Genomic DNA, 22,308 nt, shown 5'->3' with positions numbered 1-22,308 from the left:
GGGAAAGTGAAAGGTATGAAGAGGGAGGATTTTTCCATACCTAGATGTATATCTCAACAAGAGGAAGTAATGAGGATGATATCACTCCCAACATCGACAGAGAGAATCATCAGAAAATATTGGCATCTCCTCCTAGACGACAAAGTTATAGGATTCTCTCTTACCAAAGACCCTAAGATCACCTACACAAAAGCGGTGAATTTGGCAGCAAAGGTGGCACCTACACTGAAAATGGACAGAATGGGCAAACAAGAAGGTCACAATTGGTTGACATCAGGGGGCTTTCATAGATGTGGACGGTGTGGAAATTGTAGAGAAAAAAAAAAAATTCCAAGAAAAACAACGAGGGCCACTTCTACTCAAAACACTTTTAGGATAGACATAAAAGAGTGTCTGACCTGCGATTCGACGGATGTGATCCATTTGTTACAATGTAGCTGTCGAAAGCAATACATAGGGAGGACATTTTAAAGAAGTGCATAACTGCGATCCTTCCTCTCTAATGTACATTCCATTGTAACAGGTTAAGAGTAGGGATGAGCGAACTCGAACTGTATAGTTCGGGTTCGTACCGAATTTTGGGGTGTCCGTGACACGGACCCGAACCCGGACATTTTCGTAAAAGTCCGGGTTCGGGTTCGGTGTTCGTCGCTTTCTTGGCGCTTTTGAGCTGCTGATACTAAATTGCTCACTGTTTTTAGGCTGCCCAGACCGTTTGTCAGTCACATTTTTCTGGGGTGATCGGCGGCCATTTTGTGTCTTGTGGTGCGCCAGCACAAGCTGCGACCAAGTGCATTTAACCCTCAATGGTGTGGTTGTTTTTTGGCTAAAGCCTACATCAGGGTGAAGCTGTCACACCAAGTGCATTTAACCAGCAATAGTCTGTTTATTTTTTGGCCATATACTACATCAGGGGCAAGCTGCGCCCGTCACCAAGTGCATTTAACCAGCAATAGTGTGGTTATTTTTTGGCCATATCCCAGTCTAATTCTGTCACTAAATCCATACCGGTCACCCAGCGCCTAAATACTAGGCCTCAAATTTATATCCCGCTAAATCTGTTGTTACCGCTGTACTGTTGTGGCTGGGCAAGTTATTTAGTGTCCATCAAAGCACATTTTTTGTTCTGGGTTGAAATACAATTCCCAATTTAGCAATTTCATAATTTAGTGGTTTCTGCTATATCAGAGCTATTTGAAATCTATCCCTAAAAGGGTATATAATATTCAAGGTGCACATAGGGTCATTCAGAATAACTTCACACACACGCTACTGTCACTAAATCCATACCAGTCACCCAGCGCCTAAATACTAGGCCTCAAATTTATATCCCGCTGAATTTGAATACAATACATTGGGCCAAATAATATTTTTGTTGTTGTGGTGAACCATAACAATGAGGAAAACATCTAGTAATGGACGCAGACGTGGACATGGTCGTGGTGGTATTAGTGGACCCTCTGGTGCTGGGAGAGGACGTGGCCGTTCTGCCACATCCACACGTCCTAGTGTACCAACTACCTCAGGTCCCAGTAGCCGCCAGAATTTACAGATATATATGGTGGGGCCCAATGCCGTTCTAAGGATGGTAAGGCCCGAGCAGGTACAGGCATTAGTCAATTGGGTGGCCGACAGTGGATCCAGCACGTTCACATTATCTCCCACCCAGTCTTCTGCAGAAAGCGCACAGATGGTGCCTGAAAACCAACCCCATCAGTCTGTCACATCACCCCCATGCATACCAGGGAAACTATCTCAGCCTCAAGTTATGCAGCAGTCTCTTATGCTGTTTGAAGACTCCGCTGGCAGGGTTTCCCAAGGGCATCCACCTAGCCCTTCCCCAGCGGTGGAAGACATAGACTGCACTGACGCACAACCACTTATGTTTCCTGATGATGAGGACATGGGAATACCACCTCAGCATGTCTCTGATGATGACGAAACACAGGTGCCAACTGCTGCGTCTTTCTGCAGTGTGCAGACTGAACAGGAGGTCAGGGATCAAGACTGGGTGGAAGACGATGCAGGGGACGATGAGGTCCTAGACCCCACATGGAATGAAGGTCGTGCCACTGACTTTCACAGTTCGGAGGAAGAGGCAGTGGTGAGACCGAGCCAACAGCAGTAGCAAAAGAGGAAGCAGTGGGCAAAAGCAGAACACCCGCCGCCAAGAGACTCCGCCTGCTACTGACCGCCGCCATCTGGGACCGAGCACCCCAAAGGCAGCTTCAAGGAGTTCCCTGGCATGGCACTTCTTCAAACAATGTGCTGACGACAAGACCCGAGTGGTTTGCACGCTGTGCCATCAGAGCCTGAAGCGAGGCATTAACGTTCTGAACCTGAGCACAACCTGCATGACCAGGCACCTGCATGCAAAGCATGAACTGCAGTGGAGTAAACACCTTAAAACCAAGGAAGTCACTCAGGCTCCCCCTGCTACCTCTTCTGCTGCTGCCGCCTCGGCCTCTTCCTCTGCCTCTGGAGGAACGTTGGCACCTGCCGCCCAGCAAACAGGGGATGTACCACCAACACCACCACCACCTCCGTCACCAAGCGTCTCAACCATGTCACACGGCAGCGTTCAGCTCTCCATCTCACAAACATTTGAGAGAAAGCGTAAATTCCCACCTAGCCACACTCGATCCCTGGCCCTGAATGCCAGCATTTCTAAACTACTGGCCTATGAAATGCTGTCATTTAGGCTGGTGGACACAGACAGCTTCAAACAGCTCATGTCGCTTGCTGTCCCACAGTATGTTGTTCCCAGCCGCCACTACTTCTCCAAGAGAGCCGTGCCTTCCCTGCACAACCAAGTATCCGATAAAATCAAGTGTGCACTGCGCAACGCCATCTGTAGCAAGGTCCACCTAACCACAGATACGTGGACCAGTAAGCACGGCCAGGGACGCTATATCTCCCTAACTGCACACTGGGTAAATGTAGTGGCAGCTGGGCCCCAGGTGGAGAGCTGTTTGGCGCACGTCCTTCCGCCGCCAAGGATCGCAGGGCAACATTCTTTGCCTCCTGTTGCCACCTCCTCGGCTTCCTCCTCCTCTTCTTCCACCTGCTCATCCAGTCAGCCACACACCTTCACCACCAACTTCAGCACAGCCCGGGGTAAACGTCAGCAGGCCATTCTGAAACTCATATGTTTGGGGGACAGGCCCCACACCGCACAGGAGTTGTGGCGGGGTATAGAACAACAGACCGACGAGTGGTTGCTGCCGGTGAGCCTCAAGCCCGGCCTGGTGGTGTGTGATAATGGGCGAAATCTCGTTGCAGCTCTGGGACTAGCCAATTTGACGCACATCCCTTGCTTGGCGCATGTGCTGAATTTGGTGGTGCAGAAGTTCATTCACAACTACCCCGATATGTCAGAGCTGCTGCATAAAGTGCGGGCCATCTGTTCGCGCTTCCGGCGTTCACATCCTGCTGCTGCTCGCCGTTCTGCGCTACAGCGTAACTTCGGCCTTCCCGCTCACCGCCTCATATGCGACGTGCCCACCAGGTGGAACTCCACCTTGCACATGCTGGACAGACTGTGCGAGCAGCAGCAGGCCATAGTGGAGTTTCAGCTGCAGCACGCACGGGTCAGTCGCACTACGGAACAGCACCACTTCACCACCAATGACTGGGCCTCCATGCGAGACCTGTGTGCCCTGTTGCGCTGTTTCGAGTACTCCACCAACATGGCCAGTGGCGATGATGCCGTTATCAGCGTTACAATACCACTTCTATGTCTCCTTGAGAAAACACTTAGGGCGATGATGCAAGAGGAGGTGGCCCAGGAGGAGGAGGAGGAGGAGGAAGAGGGGTCATTTTTAGCACTTTCAGGCCAGTCTCTTCGAAGTGACTCAGAGGGAGGTTTTTTGCAACAGCAGAGGCCAGGTACAAATGTGGCCAGCCAGGGCCCACTACTGGAGGACGAGGAGGACGAGGATGAGGAGGAGGTGGAGGAGGATGAGGATGAAGCATGGTCACAGCGGGGTGGCACCCAACGCAGCTCGGGCCCATCACTGGTGCGTGGCTGGGGGGAAAGGCAGGACGATGACGATACGCCTCCCACAGAGGACAGCTTGTCCTTACCCCTGGGCAGCCTGGCACACATGAGCGACTACATGCTGCAGTGCCTGCGCAACGACAGCAGAGTTGCCCACATTTTAAAGTGTGCGGACTACTGGGTTGCCACCCTGCTGGATCCACGCTACAAAGACAATGCCCACCTTACTTCCTGCACTGGAGCGTGATAGGAAGATGCGCGAGTACAAGCGCACGTTGGTAGACGCGCTACTTAGAGCATTCCCAAATGTCATAGGGGAACAAGTGGAAGACCAAGGCAGAGGAGGAGCAAGAGGTCGCCAAGGCAGCTGTGTCACGGCCAGCTCCTCTGAGGGCAGGGTTAGCATGGCAGAGATGTGGAAAAGTTTTGTCAACACGCCACAGCTAACTGCACCACCACCTGATACGCAACGTGTTAGCAGGAGGCAACATTTCACTAACATGGTGGAACAGTACGTGTGCACACCCCTCCACGTACTGACTGATGGTTCGGCCCCATTCAACTTCTGGGTCTCTAAATTGTCCACGTGGCCAGAGCTAGCCTTTTATGCCTTGGAGGTGCTGGCCTGCCCGGCGGCCAGCGTTTTGTCTGAACGTGTATTCAGCACGGCAGGGGGCGTCATTACAGACAAACGCAGCCGCCTGTCTACAGCCAATGTGGACAAGCTGACGTTCATAAAAATAAACCGGGCATGGATCCCACAGGACCTGTCCGTCCCTTGTCCAGATTAGACATTAACTACCTCCACTTAACCATATATTATTGGACTCTCCTCTCCTCTGTCTGGGTGCCGGAGCCTAAATATAGGCCAATGGACTGTTCCAATGTTGGGTGACGTGAAGCCTGATTCTCTGCTATGACATGCAGACTAATTCTCTGCTGACATGAAGACAGATCCTCTGTTACAGGACCTCTCTCCTCTGCCTGGGTGCTGGGCCTAAATATCTGACAATGGACAGTTGCAGTGCTGGGTGACGTGAAGCCTGATTTTCTGCTATGACATGCAGACTGATTCTCTGCTGACATGAAGCCAGATCCTCTGTTACGGGACCTCTCTCCTCTGCCTGTGTGCTGGGCCTAAATATATGCCAATGGACTGTTGCAGTGGTGGCTGACGTGAAGCCTCATTCTCTGCTATGACATGCAGACTAATTCTCTGCTGACGTGAAGCCAGATTGTCTGTTACGGGACCTCTCTCCTCTGCCTGGGTGCTGGGCCTAAATATATGCCAATGGACTGTTGCAGTGGTGGCTGACGTGAAGCCTCATTCTCTGCTATGACATGCAGACTGATTCTCTGCTGACATGAAGCCAGAGTCTCTGTTACGGGACCTCTCTCCTCTGCCTGTGTGCTGGGCCTAAATATATGCCAATGGACTGTTGCAGTGGTGGCTGACGTGAAGCCTCATTCTCTGCTATGACATGCAGACTAATTCTCTGCTGACATGAAGCCAGATTGTCTGTTACGGGACCTCTATCCTCTGCCTGGGTGCTGGGCCTAAATATATGCCAATGGACTGTTGCAGTGGTGGCTGACGTGAAGCCTCATTCTCTGCTATGACATGCAGACTAATTCTCTGCTGACATGAAGCCAGATTGTCTGTTACGGGACCTCTCTCCTCTGCCTGGGTGCTGGGCCTAAATTTATGAAAATGGACTGTTGCAGTGGTGGGTGACGTGAAGCCTGATTCTCTGCTATGACATGAAGACTGATTCTCTGCTGACATGAAGCCAGATTGTCTGTTACGGGACCTCTCTCCTCTGCCTGGGTGCTGGGCCTAAATTTATGAAAATGGACTCTTACAGTGGTGGGTGACGTGAAGCCTGATTCTCTGCTATGATATGAAGACTGATTCTCTGCTGACATGAAGCCAGATTGTCTGTTAAGGGACCTCTCTCCTCTGCCTGGGTGCTGGGCCTAAATTTATGAAAATGAACTCTTACAGTGCTGGGTGACGTGAAGCCTGATTTTCTGCTATGACATGCAGACTGATTCTCTGCTGACATGAAGCCAGATCCTCTGTTACGGGACCTCTCTCCTCTGCCTGTGTGCTGGGCCTAAATATATGCCAATGGACTGTTGCAGTGGTGGCTGACGTGAAGCCTCATTCTCTGCTATGACATGCAGACTAATTCTCTGCTGACGTGAAGCCAGATTGTCTGTTACGGGACCTCTCTCCTCTGCCTGGGTGCTGGGCCTAAATATATGCCAATGGACTGTTGCAGTGGTGGCTGATGTGAAGCCTCATTCTCTGCTATGACATGCAGACTGATTCTCTGCTGACATGAAGCCAGAGTCTCTGTTACGGGACCTCTCTCCTCTGCCTGTGTGCTGGGCCTAAATATATGCCAATGGACTGTTGCACTGGTGGCTGACGTGAAGCCTGATTCTCTGCTATGATATGAAGACTGATTCTCTGCTGACATGAAGCCAGATTCTCTGTTACGGGACCTCTCTCCTCTCCCTGGGTGCCGGGGCCTAAATATCTGAGAATGGACTGTTCCAGTGGTGGGTGACGGGAAGCCAGATTCTCTGCTATGGGACCTCTTTCCAATTGATTTTGGTTAATTTTTATTTATTAAATTTTTATTTTTATTCATTTCCCTATCCACATTTGTTTGCAGGGGATTTACCTACATGTTGCTGCCTTTTGCAGCCCTCTAGCCCTTTCCTGGGCTGTTTTACAGCCGTTTTAGTGCCAAAAAGTTCGGGTCCCCATTGACTTCAATAGGGTTCGGGTTCGGGACGAAGTTCGGATCGGGTTCGGATCCCGAACCCGAACATTTCCGGGAAGTTTGGCCGAACTTCTCGAACCCGAACATCCAGGTGTTCGCTCAACTCTAGTTAAGAGACCTAGGAGGGGTGGGATTCATATAGCTTCCATGTCCAGACAAGAATCTCGTTGCATTTTCGAGTTTGATTCCCTCATTCCAAGGGTTTGATTATTTAACTATAATTACTGATTAGGGAGGTCAAACCAGGTGAAAGTCTGCGCTCCAGATTACCAAAAGTAAGGCATGATTCAGGAGGTGGGTAATCTAAAATTTAACATTTATTGATAATACAAATAAAATATAGAGTAATTCCTAGATAAAGTGTGCAATAACAAACCTTGGGATAGAACGAGTTGGTATACACTGAAATTAGCCTAAGTGTCCATCCCAAATGAAGAATACATATAAACACTTTAATAGTGCACGGCGGCACCAGTAACCAGTTGTCCTACCGGTACCGCGAGACAGGATACAGATCGTTCACCCCCGACAATGCTCCTATAGCGGCTTCTTCATAAATGTTGACAAATGAAAAAGATGGTGACAGGCAGTGATACACAAGAGTGCAGGGTCCCTGTATAGGCCCTATGGCTGACTAACAATAATTTCCCTAATTCTAAATATAGGTAGCAGCCTCACCACAGGGCACTCGTCCTTACAAGGATGACCCCGTCCGGAACCTGTCCCTGAAAGATAGTACTAAATGTCCCTAGAGGATCTAGAAAAAAAGCTCCCTACACGCATGTTTCACTGCCTGCAAAAAAATATAACAAGCAGTTCATCAGGGGAGATGAAGGAAAGAGCACTAGGGATAAATATAAAATAAGTACTCAATCCCTATAGACCAGCCTGACAAGATTCGTCGGCCGGTAATGGAGGTTTGACCAGATGATGGACATTTCCTGGGGCGGTCTCTATAGATGGAGAGACTATGGTATTTGCAGCTATATGATGCACAGAAAACTGCACCTGGGACGCCAACTTTACTGGCGTTCCCACCATTTTTAAATAGTTACCTGGCTGCCGCCTCCGCCGCCCACAATGTAGAAAGGCCAATGGGTGCATCCGTGCGTTCGCACGTCAGCGCCGTGCATGCGCCCATTGCGGAGGCAGGAGCGAGGCTTGAGACGCACGGAAGTGCCCTGGATGCTGGCTACTTCCTGCGCATGCGCGGCATCGCTGGACCTCGCGATGCCGCGGCTGCCAGCTGAATTGACAGCGGCGCTTCAGACAGAGGATGATGCCACTCTTGCCTGTAATCGCTGTTAGGTAGCAGGGCGATCGGAACTTGCTCTGCTGCCACAGCGCAAAGACCCCCAATAGGACCATCAGAAAATATACAGTATTTGGGAAACCGGTCTAATATAGACCAAGATTAGATATCTGGGAAGTGACAAGCACTAGTACATTAGTATGGTGACCAATGAATATGCTGCTGACATGAATAAATTGAAAAAGATTGTATATTCAACAGTTGAGGAGAAATTCAATACATTTGGAAACCTTGAAACAGGGTATATATAGATATACAGGCTGAACCTAGCCAGTTCAATAACATAGATTGGCTAGGTGGACCTGAATGAACATTGGATCTGTCTAAACAGAACTAGACCCGGCTGATTCCATTACAGAAAACAGCTGAAATTCAACTATTCATTCAGGCCCGTCGGTGCGACTGTGCGTAGGAGAAAGATCCAACGGGCTTCCCGCTGTAATATGATTTTGTCCCAGTCACCTCCAAGTTTTGGGGGGGCAACTGCTTCAATACCATTAACTTTAATGACCCGCGGATCACCTTGATGGAAATCACACACATGGCAGGCCACAGCCGTGTCCCGTCATTTCTCTATATCAAGGAGATGTTCTCCTACTCGCCTTCGCAGCTCGTGCTTGGTTTTGCCAATATACTCTTTATCACAAATACATGTGATTTTGTATATCACGCCTACAGTTCTACAAGAAATGAAATCCCTAATATCAAAAGTACGTTTGAGATTATTGCTGAAAAAAGTCTTCCCTGTGGCGATACTGTCACAGGCCACACAGCCGCTACACCTGAAACTACCTACGGGCCGACGGCCCAGCCAGGTCTCAGGGGCAGCGGGTGGTGAAAAGTGACTATGTACAAGCAGATCCTTGAGGCTATTGCCACGCCTATATGTCACTTGTGGGTACTCACACATAATTTCTTTATGTTTGACGGTCGCCTCTACCACCAGCTCAGGGGCACGGCGATGGGTTGTTCCTGTGCGCTGTCCTACGCAAACCTGCTCCTGGGCTGGTGGGAGGCCATAACCGTCTTTGGAGAAGGGGAGTCGATGACCGGGCCCATTGCCCTGTGGGCCCGGTACATCGACGATATCCTTATAATTTGGAATGCCAGTCACTCAGCCTTTAAACTTTTTGTGGAATCACTTAATAAAAACTCTATCGGTCTCCGATTTACGTACGAGATTAATAAAGAAAAACTTCCGTTTTTAGATGTATGCATATCCAAAAACCCTGGGAGGGAGCTTTCAACTAGCATTTATCGAAAAACTATAGCAACCAACTCAGTCCTCCACTGGCAAAGCAGCCATCCGTTGCCTTTGAAGCGAGGCATCCCCTATGGGCAGTATCTGCGCCTACGGAGGAACTGCTCAGAGGAGCAAGAATTCAAAGTTCAGGCGGCAGACCTCCGACTAAGGCTTTTGGCCAGAGGCTATCCCGACTGTATTTTGAAAAAGGCATTTCAGAGAGCGGCCCACATCCATAGAGACACACTTCTAGTTCCTAAGAAAAAACAGGAGACGGACAGGAATGTACGGTTTATAACCACATTTGATGGCTCAGCCAATAAGTCAAGAGAGATCCTTAATCGCCATTGGTCCATTCTCTTGATGGACCCTGACATCAGCGATGTCTTACATGACTACACACAAGTGACATATAGGCGAGGCAAGAGCCTCAAGGATCTGCTTGTACATAGTCACTTTTCACCACCCGCTGCCCCTGAGACCTGGCTGGGCCGTCGGCCCGTAGGTAGTTTCAGGTGTAGCGGCTGTGTGGCCTGTGACAGTATCGCCACAGGGAAGACTTTTTTCAGCAATAATCTCAAACGTACTTTTGATATTAGGGATTTCATTTCTTGTAGAACTGTAGGCGTGATATACAAAATCACATGTATTTGTGATAAAGAGTATATTGGCAAAACCAAGCACGAGCTGCGAAGGCGAGTAGGAGAACATCTCCTTGATATAGAGAAATGACGGGACACGGCTGTGGCCTGCCATGTGTGTGATTTCCATCAAGGTGATCCGCGGGTCATTAAAGTTAATGGTATTGAAGCAGTTGCCCCCCCCAAAACTTGGAGGTGACTGGGACAAAATCATATTACAGCGGGAAGCCCGTTGGATCTTTCTCCTACGCACAGTCGCACCGACGGGCCTGAATGAATAGTTGAATTTCAGCTGTTTTCTGTAATGGAATCAGCCGGGTCTAGTTCTGTTTAGACAGATCCAATGTTCATTCAGGTCCACCTAGCCAATCTATGTTATTGAACTGGCTAGGTTCAGCCTGTATATCTATATATACCCTGTTTCAAGGTTTCCAAATGTATTGAATTTCTCCTCAACTGTTGAATATACAATCTTTTTCAATTTATTCATGTCAGCAGCATATTCATTGGTCACCATACTAATGTACTAGTGCTTGTCACTTCCCAGATATCTAATCTTGGTCTAAATTAGACCGGTTTCCCAAATACTGTATATTTTCTGATGGTCCTATTGGGGGTCTTTGCGCTGTGGCAGCAGAGCAAGTTCCGATCGCCCTGCTACCTAACAGCGATTACAGGCAAGAGTGGCATCATCCTCTGTCTGAAGCGCCGCTGTCAATTCAGCTGGCAGCCGCGGCATCGCGAGGTCCAGCGATGCCGCGCATGCGCAGGAAGTAGCCAGCATCCAGGGCACTTCCGTGCGTCTCAAGCCTCGCTCCTGCCTCCGCAATGGGCGCATGCACGGCGCTGACGTGCGAACGCACGGATGCACCCATTGGCCTTTCTACATTGTGGGCGGCGGAGGCGGCAGCCAGGTAACTATTTAAAAATGGTGGGAACGCCAGTAAAGTTGGCGTCCCAGGTGCAGTTTTCTGTGCATCATATAGCTGCAAATACCATAGTCTCTCCATCTATAGAGACCGCCCCAGGAAATGTCCATCATCTGGTCAAACCTCCATTACCGGCCGACGAATCTTGTCAGGCTGGTCTATAGGGATTGAGTACTTATTTTATATTTATCCCTAGTGCTCTTTCCTTCATCTCCCCTGATGAACTGCTTGTTATATTTTTTTGCAGGCAGTGAAACATGCGTGTAGGGAGCTTTTTTTCTAGATCCTCTAGGGACATTTAGTACTATCTTTCAGGGACAGGTTCCGGACGGGGTCATCCTTGTAAGGACGAGTGCCCTGTGGTGAGGCTGCTACCTATATTTAGAATTAGGGAAATTATTGTTAGTCAGCCATAGGGCCTATACAGGGACCCTGCACTCTTGTGTATCACTGCCTGTCACCATCTTTTTCATTTGTCAACATTTATGAAGAAGCCGCTATAGGAGCATTGTCGGGGGTGAACGATCTGTATCCTGTCTCGCGGTACCGGTAGGACAACTGGTTACTGGTGCCGCCGTGCACTATTAAAGTGTTTATATGTACTTTTCATTTGGGATGGACACTTAGGCTAATTTCAGTGTATACCAACTCGTTCTATCCCAAGGTTTGTTATTGCACACTTTATCTAGGAATTACTCTATATTTTATTTGTATTATCAATAAATGTTATATTTTAGATTACCCACCTCCTGAATCATGCCTCATTCCAAGGGTCCTCAATGCCGAATTGGAGTTATTTGGGTTTCTATGAATCATGGGGGGTGAGCCATGTGGTGACGTAGGATCAGAGGCTGGCTGTCTATCAGCACTCTGTTCTTTTCTCCCTGCCTGGTTCTCCTCCCCCATTTATAAGATATCTCTATCTAATTTTATGATGGTGGACCACTACCAACGCTTTGCTGCCTTTGAGGCAAGAGACCTGAACCCCTTAGGGGCCATTTGGGTGTTTTTAATATAAAACGTATCAAAAACGCAGTGAAAACGCATCAACAACGCAGCTGCGTTTTTTGTATATTTTGCCATATTTGGTTGCATATTTACATATGTTAGCCCAGATTATGTGTCTAGACATAGATGTAGGAGTATTGTTTGATAGCCTGTAGCTGCATATAAATCTGGGCAGAGCAATGGTGATAATCTATTACTGAATTGTGATGGCACTTTGATTTGTCTGATTTGAGTACTGAAATCTTCCAAGCCGATTTTTGCTCCATTGGAGTTCATATAGTAAAGAGATCCGGATTCCGGACCAAGCCTTCTATCTCTCCAATTAGCTCAGTCCCACCCAAACTTTGCCTTATAAAAGGTTTAAAAAGGTACTAAGGGCTCACTGTTACCACTACTGAGGAAGGGGTGTATACCCTGAAACGCGTTTGGTTCTTTGGGACAGTGAGCTCGATTTACATTTAAGGATTCATATACAGGATTTACCCACTGTCATCAATTGCACCTTTTTAGACTAAAAGATTCATATACAGAATTTATCATTGACTGCCTTCAAACCGGAGGCGCTGGAGTACGATATCCAGGACTGTAGAGAGTGCTCAACACTGTACCTCTGACTAGCCGAGGAGTCACGTGAGACGTCACGTGGAGACTCCATACCACGTGGGACGCCGCGTTGGGCAGAGTGGCACAAGAGGCGAGCGGACTGTCCGGCGTTTGACGAAGAGTGGTAAAGTATCACCTGCATTTGGGTGTCCTGCTGGGACAGATATACACACCAACGTTTGCCACAGCTGTGTTGGGCCATTGGATAGCACTGCTGGAAAGAGGCAGGAAGTGTCAGAATTTTCATCCAGACACACCGGAGCATATTGCTTGGTCAGATACCGGTATATGGGATTTTGACACACGCAGTACCATTATCCCTTGCAAAGACTTGCGGTCACTATATGCTATAGAGGCTGTAGCGGGACTTTCATCACTTGGTGTCCAGATGTCCATCTGGGATATGGTTTTATTGCATATTTGATGTTATTTACTTACAGTTGTTTTTATTGTATTGGTTTTATCCATATTTCATTTTATTAAATATTTGGCTAATCCGCCTAGTGCTGTCTACAATTTCCTAGATTTGGAGTGCCCCTCATTCTTCTTCTTCAATTTTTACTCCCTGTCGGTTTGGGTGGACCAAGAGGTGAGCACACTGTATCCATTTGTTCTATAGGAGCAGCTGCTATTTACATTTCAACTGGTATATCACACCAGTAGAAATTATTTGTTCCAATGGCGTTTGTCACTATCTGTAGCTGAGGTAACGCAACAAAACCGCAAACAAATGCTGCAGTACTCAACTGCACTATATAAAGTATATAATTGGTATATAACACCCCTGCTTCAATCTTTTTTTTTTGGGGGGAAACTGGTATTTCACATCAGTAGAAATTATTTGTTCCAATAGCACACAACTTCTGCACAATACAAATGCACTATAATATACTTTCCATGTTAGAAAGTATATTATAAGTATATTACACCCCTCAGTAATTAATACCTATCTATAGCACACCTATACCAGTCCTTAAAAGGACTTTTGTGGCCCTATTAGCTAGCGTTTGGTCTCCCTAACAGTCTGTCCCTGCTCCACACAGCAACCTCTCCCTACACTGGCAAAAGACTGAATGTAAAATGGCGGCCAGATCAGGTTTATTTATAAGGTAGGGGGTATGTCCATGTGCTGAAAAGTCTCAACTGGCTGTCCTGTATCACCTGATGGATGTGTCATGGGTCAAAGTTCTTCACAATATAAAAGAATATCTGTAGTAAAGTGAGGAACCGCATTCTGTTCAAGGAGCATCACCGGTGCCAATCAAATGCTTTTAGGCCGTGATCCAAGTAAGGTCCACTGTGACCGAAACGTCCGGTCAGAAATAGTCTGTCATTTCTATATATACCACGGGCAAATGGATGATGCAGAAAAATGAAATAAAACTATACTTGAATTGCAAAACTTCCTAACTGAGTGCCTCAATGTAAAAGAATATGGCGCCAGCGGACATCGCCATATGTTCGCCCGAAACGACCGCTGGGCAAACCGCAAGGCCATCTCAGCCTCAGCCTCTGTTGTCACCAGACGAGCCTTTGGTGGTGGTGGTGGTGGTGTTACAGTTTGGGCAGGTGTGTCTAGTCAATACAGAACTGCACCACTGTGAATGGTACTACTTGAATAACATCATTAATCCAGTCATTGTGTCTCTGCATGAACAACACAGGCCTAATTTCATCTTCATGGATGACAATGCGTCAGCTCATCGAGGTCGCATTTTTAGGGAATGGCCGCTGGAGACTGGGGGACCTCAAATGGAGTGGCCTTCAATTTCTCCAGACCTGAATCCCATTGAAAACCTATAGGATCAGGTGAGTCGTCGTGTAGAGGCTCGTAACTCTGTACCACAGAACCTCAATGACCTCCCTTCAAGAAGAGCGGGATTCCATGCCTCAGCAGACAATAAGTCAACTTGTGAAAAGCTTGAGACATCGTTGTCAAGCTGTAATTGATGCTCAAGGCCGCATGACAAGTTATTGAGACATTGACATTTGACGTTGTTGGCTTTTGCTTTAATAAATAGTTTGAGATGAGGAAATCACCATTGCTGCTTCTACTTAAATGCTCGACTTTAATGATATAATATCACTGGAGCGTGAACTTTACATTTTCCATAAATTTTACCTGAAAGCCAAATATCCCTAACTTTTTGTGAATAGTGCATATCTAACATCTCTCGTTACTGAATTGGATAAAAGTGATGTGTAAGTGGTTTTCATGCAGTAAGGTTAGTTACGTACTAATTTACTGTTTATTTTCTGATTCTCTGACCTCCATTACACTCAACACATTATCTCCCCTCTCAACCTTACGAGAAGTTACACGTCACATGCATCTCATCTCCACTGCTCCCTGGCTCTCCCTCTCTGTATCTGAAGTGATCACATTTTACATGTTTGGCAGCAGATTGTGCACTGAGCAATAGAACAGCGTAGCTGCAGTGATGTGTGTGATGCACCAATCACAGCACTGCCTCTCACTTTAATAGAGGGACTTGTGTAACACCCCAGAGTTGTGTTACGAAACTCTTCTACCACGCTGCAATCTGTTAAGAGCTTTCAATTTGTCATCTGATGTAATTTTACATTATATCTTCACAGATGTGCATAAAACCTTGTTAACTCTAATAATTGCTGTAATTTCAATGTTCACCAGCAGGTGGCAGCAATGTGTGGTTCAGTTTAGTACATCTAAGCTGGAATAGTTTGTTCCAGCTTAGCTCCCCCTCTGTGAGCAGAGTGGGCTGTGCCCACATCCTGCAGCATGGAAAGAGAAGGAAGTTAGAAGTAGTGTAGCCCACCCCCTGCTAGGGGTAGGGTGTGCATGCTAGGAGCTCCCTGAGATAGAGAAGAAAGCCAGGATCTTGTCTCGGCTGAGACATTGATCAAATCCCCAGCTTGAGCCCTGCAGCCTCAGCTGGATGAAGCAAGCAGACAAACTCCAGTTCCAGGAAGAAAGCATACCCTGAGAAGATAACTGTGAGTAAAGTCCAGAGATCCAGGAGAAGCCATATTCCTCCTCAGCTAGTCAGTCCCCATACAGCAGAAGATAGAAAGTGCAGAAGACAAATTCCTGCCACATGCACTTGCAGGCAGCTGTAAGTGCGGCAATGTCTGTGAGAGGAATCATGGGAATTGTAGTCAGTTATATGGTAATCCCGTCCGCCACATGGCCTCGAGCATCAAAACCAAAAGGTGTGGCACAGGGCTGTGAAAAGTGATAAAAGTACAAAATAAAAAAAACTACTACATCACCTAAGTGAGTACTCAGCATACATAACTGTATTATTCTATATTTTAATGGCTCGAAAAAAAACTTTTAAGTGTAGTAAGTAGATAATATAGTAGATTATATTTATACATAGTATAGTTTCCCTGATACACTGACCAATGCAATTTCACTGTTTAGATGATCATCAATCTATTAACTGCTTGATGGAGTAAAAGCATAATAATTTAGGATACGTGCCTAATACTGCCATATCCCTGTACGTTAATAACACTAATGGTTTCGGTCATACCTGACTATTAAGATGTACTGGCTATTTAAAGGAGATGTACTGTAATTTCTGTAAGAGGATTTCAGTGGCTTTTTTATGAAGTCATTTGTCCTGGATAAAGACGACAAACACCCCGGTGCCTGTATAATCCATAGTGGTTTATTAGAAATTGTACCATACAACATGCAAAACAGAATGTAGCATGTATATCATGGGCGACGTTCACTGAGGATACAAGAACACAGTTCAATACATTGTTATAAACATAAAAAACAACACAGAGGCAAATGCCAATATAAATACCCACTCTGATGCTGTACAATCCACAGGCAAGCACATACGTTAACTGCACTGTAACCATGCTGCATGTGTGCTTAATGTATAACAGATACAAGATGTGGTCTGACTACTTTCAATGCTGTGCAAGGGGATGGAATAACCTCTCATGCTCCTGTGAACTTTTGTCGCAATCGGCCCAATGCTAAAAGAATATATCTATATCTGCAAATGCAGAGAGAAGAACAGCTACACGGTCAGGTTCCTGCATGCAGTTTTGGAAGCTAAAACCAGAAGTGAATTAACAAAAAGAGAAGTTGTATTTGTCCATAAGAGTTTCTTTACTATCATGATCCTCTGCTAATTGTCTTCCAAAACTGCATGCAGAAGCCTGATTGTGTGGCCGTACTCTTGTTCCTGCATGATATTGGCAGTATTGAGCTCACACTCCGGATACATATATGAATCATGCACAATCTTGAATGCCTATATAGATAATGTAGTGTAATTCATCTATACAGATTTTTGGAACCAATTTTTTATTTTAGAAATAGCAGTGTCTTACAAAATATTACAAAAGGTAGCAATGAAGTACCCTGCAAGCAACCTTTAAGTAGAGTCAGACTAACTCCATGGCCCAGAATCGTCAGTAAACCTTTTTGTAGTTTCTTTTTACAAAGCCCTAAGTCTTTATTGGAATGCATTAGCAAAGTCAGTGCGATTTTGTTAAACTGTATATCAATTTTAGTGACATACAACAATGCGCAACAATTTTAGGAGTTGTTTCACCTTGAAAGCCAAGCTGCGCTTTACTTATTGGTACAGTAAAAATATGGATATACAGCCAGGTGAAGAACGGAGTAAATCAAAGCAGCCTGTCATATGTCCAGTATGTTTTCATGATTCATTAATGGAAGTGAGACAATAGCTTTTGTGGGACATTTAAAACATTTTAAAATGCCATAAATTCAAGATATTGAGGCAGCTTAATTATGCAAAATGCAGCTTTTAAAACACTTTTTGGGCCTTGTTCGACAAGAAGTGTTGTTAAGCACTAAAGGGGTGTTTCAGTGGAAAGTGGTGTGACTTAAGATGCAACACCATGTGGCAAAATTGCAACAACATTTTGGCATAAAGTAAGCCAACCCAAAGGTGACAGAGCTAGACAAAACTGTGTAAAGATGTATCTAATGTATCATACAGCCTGAGTCACACTGTCTGTTAGATAGGATTAGTAAATCTGCCCCGTTGTCCGATTTAGTCCTAGTCTTTAGAACTATTAGACCATGCTGAGATTCCTTACTCCTTTACATCTATAATAATGCAGAACACTCTGCTCTGGATAATGATAGAAATGTATAGAAAGTAATGGGCAAACATTAAAGTTCAAAAGGCATTCTGCAATAGTTACACCAAAGCTCCTCTAGACAAAAACTAACAACAGAAGGTCCTAGGCCTAGGTCACCACATATGTAAAAGATGTATTAAATTACACTAAAGATACAAGATTTCCAGGGAAGTAAGGTAAACCTTTTCTATCATTAAATGTATATTAAAACTTGTATCATTCTAGATAAAGACAAAGAATTTTTGGTATCCGTCAAATACATCCCTTATGATTCTCAAGGGCTCATACAACTTACACCTATTTTCTTTACAAATCTCCCAATGGGAAATTGGGAAGGTCAACTTATGCCTACCAAGAGATTAGCCATGAAACCATTGTGGTCAACAAACTTGATGATGCACACAACTGCATTATAAGTGTGCCTTTTACATACTGTAATACCATAATCTTGGTTTAGAGGTGGAGTTTCCTTGCTGAAGACCTGGATAAGCTACTATTCTCAGGGGTTTGGTGGTGGTCCTCATTGAAGAAGCAATTTTCTCATATTCTCCGAGGTTAGGGGGTTCTCACTGAAGACCTGGACAAGCAATTATCATATTTTTCAGGAATGGGGAGGTCCTAATTGAAGACCTGGACAATCATTATTATTATTATTATGATATTGTCAGGGGTTGGGGTCATCTCTAAAAACCCTGATAATCTACTCATCTCAGGAACTGTAGATAGGAATCTTTGTGACCAAATATTTAACTCAAAATGTTAAGATGCAGGATAGATTTTCCAACTGATTAGAGTTGCATTTTCCATTCTGTTCTCTTATTGTTTATCAGTTTAATGATTTACTTTTACGTCCTTTGTGATGCTGAGATTTTCTGATATTGCTTTGTTGTTTTTTTTTAATTAATACGACTCAAGGCAACTACTAAAAGAACTATAGCAAAAATAAGGGAACTCAATGTAATTATGGCCTCAATGTCTACTAATCAGATCAGTGGATCTTTAGACATTAATATTATAACCATGCAATAATAATGGGCCTGGGTGATTGAAACTGAAAAAAAAATACAAAAACAATAAAATAAAACTAAAAACACAATGAAGGCAGTTTTTGATAAATAATAAAAAAAAGTACACATTACTAACATGGTGGTTAAGATCTGCATCCAAGCAAAATGGACGAACGGCTTTTTCTAAAAAATATTATACAGCTCTGATGTGTAATTTGTACACTAATATAGGACACAACATATGTTATAAGGGGGTCCCATTACAGTCCAGTGATACAAGGAATCAGAAGAAAACATATTGGTTTAGGCAGTGGAGCAGGACATCTGTATTGATTTCATCTATATATGTACAAAATGCTTTTCCACTCACATTCGTTTCTCACATCATTCCACCACAAAATATACAAAAAGTGTGATGAAGAGGATGAGCTTTGGGCTAAAAAGCAGATTTAACTCACAGCCATTATAATATTCAGGTCCCCTTTTGAATTCACTAACACATAACTGCCGGACGATGGTGCTCTTAACTCTGTATTCTGTTGGGTTTACGTCTGAGACATTGTTCCCATCGCTTGGTTTCATCACATATTCGGTCATGGTCATGTTGTAGCAGTCAGTGACAAATCTGTCTTCCGATACATGTGGATTGCCTACGTACGATGGTCTATATACTTGATTGGGCATTTGATTTTGGTAGCTGTTGTAATAACGACGGTCCATATCATTGTCAAAACTGTACCTCATGTTGCTTACTGCATTTCCTAACACGAAACCTCCAACAGCTCCTGCAACAGCTGCACCAGCCACCATTTTCATGTTGGTCTTGGTTTTAGGAGGCTTAAACTGCTTATTATAGTTGCTCCCTCCTGGATTATAATTATTTCCCCAGCTGCCACCTTGATTCCAATTGCTCCCAGGGTTGCCTGGCTGGTTGGGTTTCCAATTGCTTCCGGTATTGCCTGGGTTATTTGGGTTCCAGTTACTTCCAGTGTTGCCTGGGTAACTTGGATTTCGGTTGCCTCTAGAATCCCATCCGCCACCTTTACCCTTCCCTTTCTTTGAGGCTACAGTTAATATGAAAAGGGAGGAGATCAATGCAATGTAAATCCAGAAAGATTTTGCCATCTTGATCAGTCTGCAATAAGAGAAACAAATGATGTTACTGAATATTTTCCCATTTCATTATAATTCATATTTCTTATGAAACCTAGTCATAGATAAGCATTCTACTTCAAAAGTCTCCGTATGTAATAAGTAGATACACTATTGTTTTTATGTACGGATCACTGAATTGCCCTGCAGAAGTGTGACACAAATGACACCACTCGGATATAAATGATACAAAATATCAATATATACTATATCTCAATGCCATTTTACAAGTACTTTAAGAAGATAGAATATCCAATGTAATTAAACATAGCATAAATAACATGATTACCTATGTAGATCACTTACTTATGATAGTTTGGCTGTCTTTGATGTCAGTAACCTATCACTATGGTCTTTGCTTTGATTAAAAACCTGTTAGCCTTTATTAATGATACAGGGGTTGGGCCTCAAGGATAATTTCCTCCATTGGGCTTAAAGGGAACCTGTCACCGGGATATTGTGTATAGAGCTGAGGATATGGGTTGCTAGATGACCGCTAGCACATCCGCAATACCCAGTCCCCATATCTCTGTGTGCTTTATTGTGAATCGGATAATTTTGGCAAAGTAATAGCAGTTATAGATTAGTGTACAAATGGGAAAGGTTTAAAACTTGGATGCATTTTGAAAACTACCTGTTATACCAACTGTGTTTTATATGCTGGCATGTTGTTGCAGTTAGTAACCCATCTGTCTTCTGTTACATATGGATTGTCTTTGTAATCCGTGCTATAGTGAAATACATAGAGGAAGAAATAAAAGCTACCCTTGCAGCAACCCAGTATAGGTTAAAGGGAACCTGTCATTAACTTTATGCTGACCTCACTGTAGGCAGCATAAAATAGTGACAGAAATGCTGATGTCAGCGGTGTGTCACTCATGAGCTAAAAGTAAGTGGTTGTCAAGAACAAGTATCATAACTATTGCAGCCCAGGCCTTGAAAAGAGTCAAATCTACCTGAGAAGAGTCCTGGTTATTCATAATCTCCTGCTCTCTCCCCCATCTGCTGATGATTGGCAGTTCTCTCCTCGAGAGATGGGGAGAAAACTAGGTAGAAGCCTGTCAGTCATCAGCAGGGAGAGCAGGACTTCATGAATAACCAGGACTCTTCTCAGGTGGCCGGGACTCTTTTCCAGGCCCAGTCTGCAATGATTGTGATGTTGGTTCTCGGCAACCACTTACTTTTAACTTATAAATGACAGACCGCTGAAATCAACTCACCTGTCTTTACTTTATTCTGCCTTTACACAAAACCTACAAAAGACGGAGCTCACCACGTACTGTTATCAAAATATATAAACACTTTGTTGAATTCATAACATGATATGTATGAGCGACATAGTCATTAAAAATAGGTAGACAGAGGAAAAACGCCACCCTGATGGGACATAGGCTACACATAAGTGTTGGCATGTATAGACAGTACACGCTATATGAATAAATGAATAATACAACGGTGGATCTCATATGGTTGTATGGTGCATATCTATGGGAGACAGCAGGCCTGCAGAGTAGTTACCACTGATACAGCAAGACCACAGAAAATGCACCGTGATTACAACCCATGAACCCAAAGTTTTGTGTATTCAATGGGAGCTGGTACTTATTATTTTTGGTAGGTTGACCCTCGTAATGTTGCCGCAATATGTATTGTATACACTGATTTCAGCCTGGGTATGAGGGCCTGTCTTGGTTTTTATTTTTTTTGTATTTATTCTGTCGTTAGTATGGGCAGCATAAAGTTTATGACAGGTTCCCTTTAACCACAAAAGCATAAATTGTTGTAATGTATTGTTAAATGCAATGTTCTGATTGACTGTTTTGTATATTCAATAGTATTGCATGGATAAGTAAGGGTTAACACCTTGACTCAACCCCCTTGGAGATGGACCTGGCAATCTAAGGGGGTTTTCGGCTGGCCAATTCTCTGCATATTTTCCACGTTGCATCCAAATCTCCAAATCTCCATTACAGCCATTGGGGCAGGACAGCGATGTGATAGCTTCTGGGAGTGCCAGATCCAGACATCTCTGGCAGGCTGCTCCCTGCTGGAAGAGCCTGCCAGAGATGGTGAAACTAACCTATGAACCTCATTGCCAGCCTTTATTGGAGAGACAGAGCAGGAGTACAACAACTCCCATCATTGCTGCTATTCATACATTGCTATTGGGTAAGATTTGCACTGTAAACTGCTTGGAACAGTTCCTACTGTTGGATGTACTACTAATCCCATCTTGAACTTTAGTAAAGAGAGGCTTATTTATTTACTACCAATGGCCTGGTTACAACAATCTGCCACCCACTTCATCCACACTCTTGCCTTGCACCCTGCCAAAACACCTAACAGCAGATACCCCAGTCACCACCAGGCAGAATCCTCAGCATCAGGGTATGCCCTGAGGGATGAAAATGGCACCCTCCTGTCACTGCACGGCCATAGGAAGCACCAGTGTGAGGGTTGCCACACTGTGTGTACAGCTACTATTGCTAGCGTTACT

General features: G+C 44.9%; 1 protein-coding gene across 1 annotated transcript in view; it reads right to left on the bottom strand.

Annotated features, from left to right (window-relative positions):
* Positions 1 to 16,165: 16,165 nt before the first annotated feature.
* Positions 16,166 to 22,308, bottom strand: part of LOC122927427 (major prion protein homolog) — a 36,376-nt gene continuing 30,233 nt past the window's right edge. Inside the window, exon 2 of the mRNA XM_044279254.1 lies at positions 16,166 to 19,794. Within this exon, the coding sequence (XP_044135189.1) occupies positions 19,044 to 19,784 (741 nt within the window). The 5' untranslated portion in view covers positions 19,785 to 19,794 and the 3' untranslated portion in view covers positions 16,166 to 19,043. The remainder of the gene's footprint in view (positions 19,795 to 22,308) is intronic.

This window comes from Bufo gargarizans, chromosome 2 (genome assembly GCF_014858855.1).
Source record: "Bufo gargarizans isolate SCDJY-AF-19 chromosome 2, ASM1485885v1, whole genome shotgun sequence".
NCBI classification, from domain to species: Eukaryota; Metazoa; Chordata; class Amphibia; order Anura; family Bufonidae; genus Bufo; species Bufo gargarizans.
Note: the sequence above shows the minus strand (reverse complement) of the source record. Positions and strands in the feature narration are given on the sequence as shown.